Genomic DNA, 9435 nt, shown 5'->3' on the forward strand with positions numbered 1-9435 from the left:
CAGCACTCTTCCCTGCCTATGCAGGGGGTCAGACTCGATGATCTATTGAGGTCCCTTCTGACCCTGACATCTATGAACCTAGGTCATTAGAGCACTGAGCCAGACTGGGTCAATCAGCCTATACAAGGTGTTCCCCTTATGTGTCTCAAACTCAGCACATCCCAAACTTTTGCCCTAACTGTCCTAGTAGTGGTAGCCTTTTGATGAGCAGACCCCACAGTATTTTTGGGCTTTACAGGGATCTTTGGCTTAGGTAAAAGAAGCGTTGCTGCATAGCAAGTGGAGAAGAGGAAGCAGAGAAGGAAAAATATACCCAGTTACCACCAGTTTGACTATAGAAGTTATTTATTGCTAAGTATACGAAATTTATGATGGTACTAGTAATAATAGCCATGCAAGAAAAAACAAACAAAAACAATTACGATATTACTCTGGTTCAGTTGACTATTTGAGGAAACCTAGCTCAAGCTTAACTAATAAAATTCAGGTTCAGAAAGCTATGCCTGGAGAAAAAAAGAGAGAGAGAGGAACAGCGAGAGCTGCGAAGAGTTTCATGCCTGACTTTTAACTTGATGGAGCTGACCATGGATGAAAACAGGGATTCTTTTCACAGATCTGGTCAATCACTCCATTAATCATTGGGAACCTGGGAAAGAATTGGAACATCAAATTCCACAGGCTGTCAGGTTGAGGAGACTGGACAGCTAGGCAGGCACTGTTCCTGCCTTCAGGTGCCTTGGGGTAGGACTCCCCTCAATTCAGTCACCTAGGCCTTGAAGCCTTCTGTCTTATAGTTTACCTCTGGGGGCATAGGCTTAACAGCACAGGTTGTTCATGGGAATCTGTCATCAGTGCTTTTTACATCAGTAAAAAAATGCATCTATTTAGACGGTAACTACCTGTAACTCTTCCATTCCTCAGTGTTATTGCTAACTTGGAGCATCATTTGAGCTGAGATGTAGGTCCTTTGTGGTTTTTTAGGTTGTTCCTTTCCACCCAAGATTGTGTGTCAGCCATAGAATCTTTTCAGCTCCGTTTACCTTTTCTGACCAACCCAATGACTCCTCTTCTCCCCTCCTAAATTAGAAAAAGCCTGTACAAGCCTATTTAAGTATCTCCCCATCAGTACCAATCTTTGTTCAGATGCCGGCATTTTGCCACATCACTAAAAAAGATGAGCTGGAGGAAGTACTGCCAGCCACCCTCATTAACCCCCAATTGTTTGCTTCAGGGCAGGTTTGCTAACAGCTCTCCACTGTATCTAGCCTAGGAAAAGTATGATACAGCCCTTGTCAGCAGTGGTGGATAGGCACAGAGAAATGCAAAACTCTAGAATTCATGGTTCAGAGACAATACCTTTTATTAGACCAACGAAGAAATCACAAAAAAAAAAAAATCTTTTTCTGAAAGTTTCTGGGCACATGTACCCTTCCTCAGGCTCACGGAAAATTAAAGATTGTAAAAAGTCCACATAGGTAGAAAATAAACTTCATTTTGCACAGATAGGCATAGAGGCATTTTATGGTACAGCAGTGTTTAGGGTAATACTGGTTACTTCATAATATTGACCAGAATTTGTACATGGTCCATAGCCAGAATCCCCTAAGTGTCACTGGGGTAAAGGGCTCTTCCTGTAACTGGCTTATAAAAAAGGCTTACTGCCCAGGCAAGTTCTGTCTCAGGGTGTTGCAGCTTTCTTGTGTGTGTCCTTTTGTTTCCTCCCCTCCCCATTTGATCAATAATATCCAGTATATAATATGGGCACCTTAAATGTCACCATCAGCGTAGCTGAATTGAATGACTCTTCTGTGTAACAGATTTATGTGACTTGCATGTTAAGCATAACTACTTATAGAATCTGTTACTTTTGCATGAATTGGGAATGAGATGCCATTTTAATGGTGTGTCTTGGCCTTCCTTCTAATATTATGTCTCCTAAAATGTGTAGCAGGCTGCCTTAGGGCTTCATTGGCCTGTTTTGGCCAAACTATGTGACCATTCTCTCAGTCACATACAACTACATACTGCAGTATTACTCAGGACATGCAAATACACTGGAATGTCTCATAAATGTGCATGTTGCCAGGACGGGGACCTCACCTTGATGCTGAGGAGAATCTTTCAAGAGATTCACAACACAGGCTGAAGTCCATGGGACTTGGGGCAACTCATCCAAAATGAAAGTCAGCTGAATACTGAAGTAGGGTTGAAGTGTTGCTATAGCTGTGATGGTCCAGGAAATATGCAAGGAGCAAGAGTTTTTGGTGATATGTTTTATTAGACCAGCCATATAGCTGGGCAACATGTTAGACAAGCTTTTGGGCCCAAAGTACCCTTCCTCCAGTCCTGAAAGCTTGACTAGCATCTCTCCTAACTATATTTAGGTGGTCCAATACAACATATTACCAAAAACTCCTTGCCTCTCTCACATTTCCTGTATGATCACAGCTGCAATAGCATTCTAGCCCTACAACAGCAGGGAGGGTATTGAAAATTGCTACCTACATGCATGAGTTGAGGTACTTTGTACCCACAAGCTTGTTTAACATCTCTCCCAATTATACAATTCAATAATAGGTATCACCGAAAAAACTCCCTTGCTTCTTCAAAATTGAGACACTGACCATAATTACCCATATATAATTGGATAATTAATTAGGGGCCTTTTTTGGGTTTAAGTAGCTTTAATACGAAAGCATAATTGAAAATAAAGGAAGCTTCAAATCTGTTTCTTTTATAATTTGCTCTTTAATTTTAATTTAATTCAATTTTATTGCTAACATTTGCATTAAGAGATTTCTTCTCAAGGAATAGTTCAGGTTGGTATTAGAAAGTGGGTTCATTTCCTTTCTCCTTAAAGGAAGCCTTTCTCTCAAAGTGCCATTATTTTGCAAGGTGTAATCTTTCAGATATGTTAGTCTGCTGAGGTTGTCCTGTCTGCCTTTACCTGGGGTGCAATTGGTACTGCTGTGTGGGCCTAGTATGGTGGGGAGAGGAGTAGGGGGAGGAGAGCTGCAGACTTTGGAATTTCTGTATCTTCCTAGAAATTCTTCAGAAGCATTTAATTTGATTCTTGGCTCTTACTTATTGAATATAACTTCCATTGTATTGCTGTGTGTTTTATATAATAGTGATTTGAGTATAGGCATTTGGGGTGGGTGTACTCCTTTCCTCAGTATAGTTTTCCCCATTTGCTTCTAGGTTACACCATCCATCCTCATAGACACTAACATCTCCTGGATCACAAAAGTAAATGTGCCTTTTTAAAACTTCTGTTATTAATCAAGATTAATACAGGCCACAGAATGCAATGGGAGTTTTGCCATTAACTTCAGTTGGAACAAGACTGATCTCTTCTGGAATTATATTTTTCTTTCTCTTTTACGTATTTGGCAGTAATTTCAGCATATAATCAGTTTTATTCTTTCCCCTTTACAGTCAATTGGTTTCTCATCTGGTTGGAATAAAGGTAGCAAAAGGGATAAAACATTTCTAAAAAAGGATTGTAACTCCCTTCAAAATGTCATGGGGAGTTGGGTAACTATCAGACTTGAAATTACTTCTGATTCTTTTTCTCTGTTTTTGCTGACTAGGTTCCAGATGGCCTGCTCCTTTAACTGTGACAGCAGTCAGGTACTCTGATGGAAGCAGTGATAATTCTTATTGTTGACTAGCCAAACCTCTGGTAGTTAATCAGTGGAGAAATGTGAGTCTAGAAAGGAGAGAGTATAACAATCCTAGGTGGTTCACATCACAAGCAGAAAGTGAAGCTACGTTGCAGAATAAGAATTCTCCAAGGATTCTTGATAAATTGGTAGCTGCTTTTAAATCTGAAACCTGCTCAAGCTAAATCCATATGCCTTCTTCCAAGAGTTTGAGGGACAGTGACAGTTTATTGGGGACAGCCGCAGTCTGCCGCAGTCTTAAAGAACACACAGTGCCTGCTCAACTGATGGATGACAGGTCAGGCTGAGACCTGCTTGGTAGAACAGTAGTACAAGTGCAAAATAATGATTAGAAGAGTCCAAAAAAAGGGGTCTGCTAATATATAGGGATGAAAGAAGATCTTTGCCTAATGTTATCCTTCTCCAAACCACAGTTCCTTGTCTGCATCCATATAGGGGGAGCAGTCTCCCTGCTAGGTCTTCTTTTTTCCACTTCAACATCCCTAATGTATTTCATATGTGATTGATTCAGAGTAGTAGCAACATGTTTATGCCCTGTTGTTTCTAAATGGCTGTTACTGTTGTAACAGGGAGTGCCATCTCACCAGAAATATTTCCCTTACCACATGCTGCTATAAATAGGTGCCAATTGTATTAGCATCTGTGGAGTAAGATGCCTTTTATATACAAATACAAAGAAGTAGTTGGCCATTGTTAGTCTGAAACTAGGCAGAAACCAGGTCTGGGTGGCACTTTTTAGATGAACTCAGGGGTGTGAAGCGTAAGGCCTGTGGGCTGGATCTGGCCCATGGAGCCATGTAATCTGGTCCATGAAGCTCCTAGAAGGGCCAGGAGTTCAGGGGTGGGACAAGGGCAGGGACTGCTGCCAAAATCTGGGGTACAGAGCCCTCCTGGGGACCAGTGTCAGCTGTGGGGAGTGAATAACAGCTGTGTTAACCCCTGTGGCTTCCTGACATGTTTGCTTCACCACTCCTGCTGCTTTCCCCGCTGCCCACAAGAAAGGAGCCCTGAGGTTCAGATCTGGTCGGGGGAGCTGGGTGAGTTTGACACTCCTGGATTAACTTGTTTAGAGAGAAACGAGCTTTCATAGTTTTCAGCCTGCTTCATCAGATGTTATGAATGGACTTGCAGAGAGTAGAGGTATTAAATAGAAAGGAATATGGTCATTCAACTACAAAAGAGAGGGAAAGGAGGGGACAATGCTGAGAGAGATGAAAGTGAGTTGAAGAGATTTCAAGTGAAAGTCCAAACCATAGATTGACAGCCTTTGTTAGTGATTACCACAAAATACTAGTCCCAGGCCCAACTCCTTTCCTCTGTAATCTTTAAAGAGGGGTGTAATGATAGCTGGTGAATACCAGTAATTTAGTTCTGAAGCTGTGACGTCTTTGAGGTTTATTTGTCATCCTGCTGCTGGTGCTATCTGTTTTCTGTTTTTTCTCCATGAGGGTGTGCATGCATGCTACAGACATTATGTTTCCATAACTAAGCTGCCACTCTCAGGATTTCTTTAGGAAAGACTTTCACAACATGATCTGGGTGTCTAGAAGGACCTGAGATGATCATACCTCACTGCACTTTACTATGTCTTCTGTCTCTGCAGGGATCATTAATATTCCTAATCAGTGGTCTAGTAATCCTGGGATATGCCTCCTCCATTAGCACCCAGTCAACATACCAGGGTGTTGTCAGAGAGATCTGTGGATCGGCCATTGGGAAACTCTGTGAAATATGCTTCATATTAAACCTCTTCATGATCTCCGTAGCCTTTCTCAGAGTTGTGGGTGATCAGCTGGAGAAATGTAAGTCTCTGTCTCTGCATAGAGCATGAATTCTGGAAATTAGGTCCTTCATTCCCTTGACCAGAAGCTTAGATCCATTCAAGCAGACATGTTCGTCCAGTTTCATGCCATTATACATACAGCAGCCTTTGCCACTCATACTCTTGTGTTGATGTAAAATATTCCGCAGCAAGAGAAGTCATTTCCATTAAAGGTGTACTGGCTTTGAATTTTTGGGTGGCCAGATCTTTGGACACTATAAAGGGGGCCAGATCTTTGGAGTGAACTGAAGAGCCTGTCCTCTGAACAACTGGTAAGCTGCAGGCATCTCTGGGGCACCTAACATCATTTGCCACTTTTGTGAAATTAGACCAGTTATGCCCAAGCTTTTGGCCCCATAACTCAGATGAGTGGTGCAGGGCTGGTCTACAGGCTGGATGGATGTCCTGCATGCTAGGATTGGGCCTCAGAAGTCTGGTGCCATCCCATTCCAGCTCCCACACCAGGACTGGGCCCTGGCCTGCTGGCACCACCTGTGCCTGGCCCTGTTGTGCTTAGATCAGACACCCAATCCAGCTCGCTGGGCTGGGGGCTCCCCACAGGTCTGGAAATTTCATAGCCTGCCATCAAATCTCGAGACCTATGGGGAGCCTGTGCGCTAGATGACATGGTGCTGCAGGCTGGATTTGGCCTGTAGGCTGGGAGTTTAACACCATTAAACCATTAACTCTAGCAATACAGAGAAAACATTTAAGGGTTGCAAAGTGTTTGTAGCCTGTTCCTTGTAGAGTTGGTGAAAGGTTACATGAAGGTAACTGCCTTCCTTGAGCAGGGCCATCTTTTCTGTCAATACTTCCCAGACCTGGGATTCTTTGGTGCTGGTGAGATCTACAACCTCTTCTCACTGTTACTGGGGCCATCTTTGCTTCTGCTCATTAGCATGCAACTGATGCTGAAATGCTGTGCCTCAAGGAATGTCCTTGACCACCTCTTCCATTGTTCTTCCCAGTATATGACTCCTACCTGAATGAGACGCTGAATGAAGGAGGGCCACCTCCCCAGCATTGGTACATGGATCATCGCTTCACCCTGACTACTCTTTGTGTCCTGGTCATCTTTCCCCTGTCTGTTCCTAGAGAGATTGGCTTCCAGAAGTACTCAAGGTAGATGTGGGTGAAAATAACACATCTGGCCTCCCAAGGTTATACACTATACCAGATGCACTCAGAAATCAATCCTGCAGAAGATGGTTGAGGGAATAGTGCTGGGCCACTAGCTGGGCTGCTGTGTCTGATGCTTTGTGACCCTCAGCCAATGTGAAAAAGTAAGGCAGGGAATGGGAGCTGTTGGCTGGTGTGCACCAAGAGCCACTGCACCGTGCTTGTACTGCGAGCTAGGAATCAGCAAGTGGACATGTTCAAGTTCACTTTAAGTCACTAGTGGACCCCTATCACTGCCTCTGGTCTTAAGGTACTCCAGTGAGCCTCTGCTCCTGGCTAGCAGTGAGAAGAACTGAGATCTAGAACAGGCAGCCTTTGCATTTATTCAGACTGGACCTGACATCATGAGTCCACCCTTCTGGTCATTTGAGACTCCTCTTTGCCACTCCTCAGTTCATTGCAAGTGCAATAGCCTCAGCTTTAACTGCAGAAACACTTCTGCATCTGCATAGTGAACCAGGATGGAGTGGTCAATATTTTTGGACAGTTTTGGCAGCCTACAGTATTGATCAGAGTCCCAAATGTGTACAGACTTGACCTGTCATTGGGCTAGGACTGTGGGAATTTGGCTTGCTCCACTGGAAAAATTCAAGTCAGTCTTTACCACACATCAGAAAGTTTCTATCTACCAAGTGATAGCAGGGCTAAATGCAAGGGGATGTTTGCTAAACACCCTGTCCTAGCTGCTCATAAATGAGCAATGTGAACCAAGGACAGCAGACATCATTGTAACATGTTCAGATGGTCAGGGAGTATCATTTATTTTTGAAGCAATGCTGCCTCAGCCACTGGTTTCTATTGGCTCTGTAATGTCATTCAGAACCCCAGAACAATCTTGAAAGAATACTTAAATCAGTGTCCTGGCCAAGCTGTAGCATGGACAATGGTCCTGCCTACAGTTTCAGACTGAGTTATTAACCTGTCATTTTTGCTTCCCCAAAATTCCCGAGTAGTGCTGTCGTGCAGTCCCTCAGTTGTTCCACCCCAGAGGAGGCTGCAGTTCAGCAGCATATGCAGTCATGCCTGTTATTACTTCCCAGCTTTACAGAGATTGTATTAAGTGTTCCGAAAAGTATGTGGCTTAGGGCTTGACTGCTTTTCCTTATGCCTATGTGATTTGGGAGCAAAATCAGTGGAGTGTAAAATGGAATGAGAGAAAATTGGGCACAGTGCCCTGTTGGAAGTTAAGGCCTTTCTGTCTGCGACAAAGGTCTTTCTCTTTATGCAGAAACTGGTCCAGGTTTGGGGTGCTGCCTGCTAGTCAGATTTACCAAGCATGATATTTTTCTTGTGCCCTTAGGCAGTCAGTTTGCCAGGGTTACTAATCCCTAATATATTTCCTGATCTTCTTGGTATGTACGCCAGTTGAACCTTACTGTATGCCAAGGAGCCTCGTCAACTCTTCACTTTGCACAATAAGTTCAATAATCTGATCTCCAGTTCTTTGTTTCAGTGTCCTTGGTACCTTGGCAGCATGCTATCTGACCCTGGTGATTGTATTAAAATACTATCTGCGACCAGAGCATATTATTATGCACGAAAACCATTATGCTTCAAGGTAAGGGTTGGTGCAGCCATTTATCACTGCTGCAGGAATCTGTTTGTATATCCTTGACTTTGCAACTACATCCAGAAGGCTAATAGCTTGAGCTTGAGCATTTAAGATGCTAACGCAACCCATGGGCTGTGACTTGTGGGCCTTTTTTATGCAGTGTAGATAAGTCCCATCTTGTATTATTCATCTTTTGCTTGAGTTCTGAGTGTTTCTTTCTGGTCCTACTGAGTTACCCAGGTGAGCAGTTCAGGAAAAAAGTATGTCTTCCTTTCTTAATTTTGCAGGGCTTCTTCCTGGGCTTCCATGTTCAGCGTCATCCCAACCATCTGCTTTGGATTTCAGGTAACATCCCCTTGGATTCAACTGGTCTGTTGTGTAGAACAATGTCCTAGCCTAGGGAAGAGCCTCTGGTGACAGAATTGAAGAAAGCAGAGACCATCCTGCTGTTCCCCAGACATTGCATCCCTTCCTCCACAGAAATTGCTAGCTGTTAGAATGGGAATCTGGGGGGAGGAACTGATTGCTCCATTGAAGTTGATCACAAATCTCATGTTGACTTCAGTAGGGCCAAGAATTCACCTTGGGAGTGAGTGTAGTGCAAATATTGTAGAATCAAATCAAAGCCTGGAAAAGCTGTCAAAAGGTCATCTATGTAGCCTTTTGCACAAAGCAAAATCATGCCTATCTAAATCCTCCCAGACAAGTGTTGGTTTAAATCAGTGGTTTTTAGCCTGTGGTCCATGTACCTGTCACAACCCAATGATTTTAGTGCCTTGGCCGCCATTCGCATGCAAATTTGTGTCCCACTATTGGCCAGTTCTAAATTATTCCTACGTGGCAGCTAGCGATTGGCTTGCTAGCCGTATAAAATTCTGTGCGACTTCCGCCCAAGTCGGAGAACTTTGAGCACGCTGCAGAGTGCCTTTGAAGATTCCTGACTTGCGGCTGAGCTGATCGATAGCCTGATCACCTATCGATTCTTCTCCCCGTCGCCGAGCGCAATCCTTCGACGTACCCTTTTTCCTGCCAGCCTGTTTCGTGTATGGATTCGCTGGCCTGAGCCTTGCCAGCTGGAGCAACTCGTGTAGTTGTTTAAGCGACCGGACCACCTGCATCGTGACTACTAGCGGCGTAAGTAAAGTTTTTTGCAAGCAATACGCTTTGTCTGCCTCTCCATTCACCAGCCCGCCCAA

At 43.8% G+C, this 9435-nt stretch overlaps 2 protein-coding genes across 3 annotated transcripts in view; one reads left to right on the forward strand and one right to left on the reverse strand.

Annotated features, from left to right (window-relative positions):
- The window catches only part of NECAB2 (N-terminal EF-hand calcium binding protein 2), a 425733-nt gene that overhangs the window by 47539 nt on the left and 368759 nt on the right, over positions 1-9435 (reverse strand). The window lies entirely within an intron of this gene.
- Positions 1-9435, forward strand: part of SLC38A8 (solute carrier family 38 member 8) — a 36212-nt gene that overhangs the window by 9558 nt on the left and 17219 nt on the right. The window contains exons 2-5 of the mRNA XM_006019055.2: positions 5290-5488; positions 6477-6630; positions 8141-8245; positions 8527-8584. Coding sequence (XP_006019117.1) covers positions 5290-5488; positions 6477-6630; positions 8141-8245; positions 8527-8584 — 516 coding nt within the window. The remainder of the gene's footprint in view (positions 1-5289; positions 5489-6476; positions 6631-8140; positions 8246-8526; positions 8585-9435) is intronic.

The sequence above is a fragment of the Alligator sinensis genome, unplaced genomic scaffold (genome assembly GCF_000455745.1).
Source record: "Alligator sinensis unplaced genomic scaffold, ASM45574v1 scaffold97_1, whole genome shotgun sequence".
In the NCBI taxonomy this organism is placed as follows: domain Eukaryota; kingdom Metazoa; phylum Chordata; order Crocodylia; family Alligatoridae; genus Alligator; species Alligator sinensis.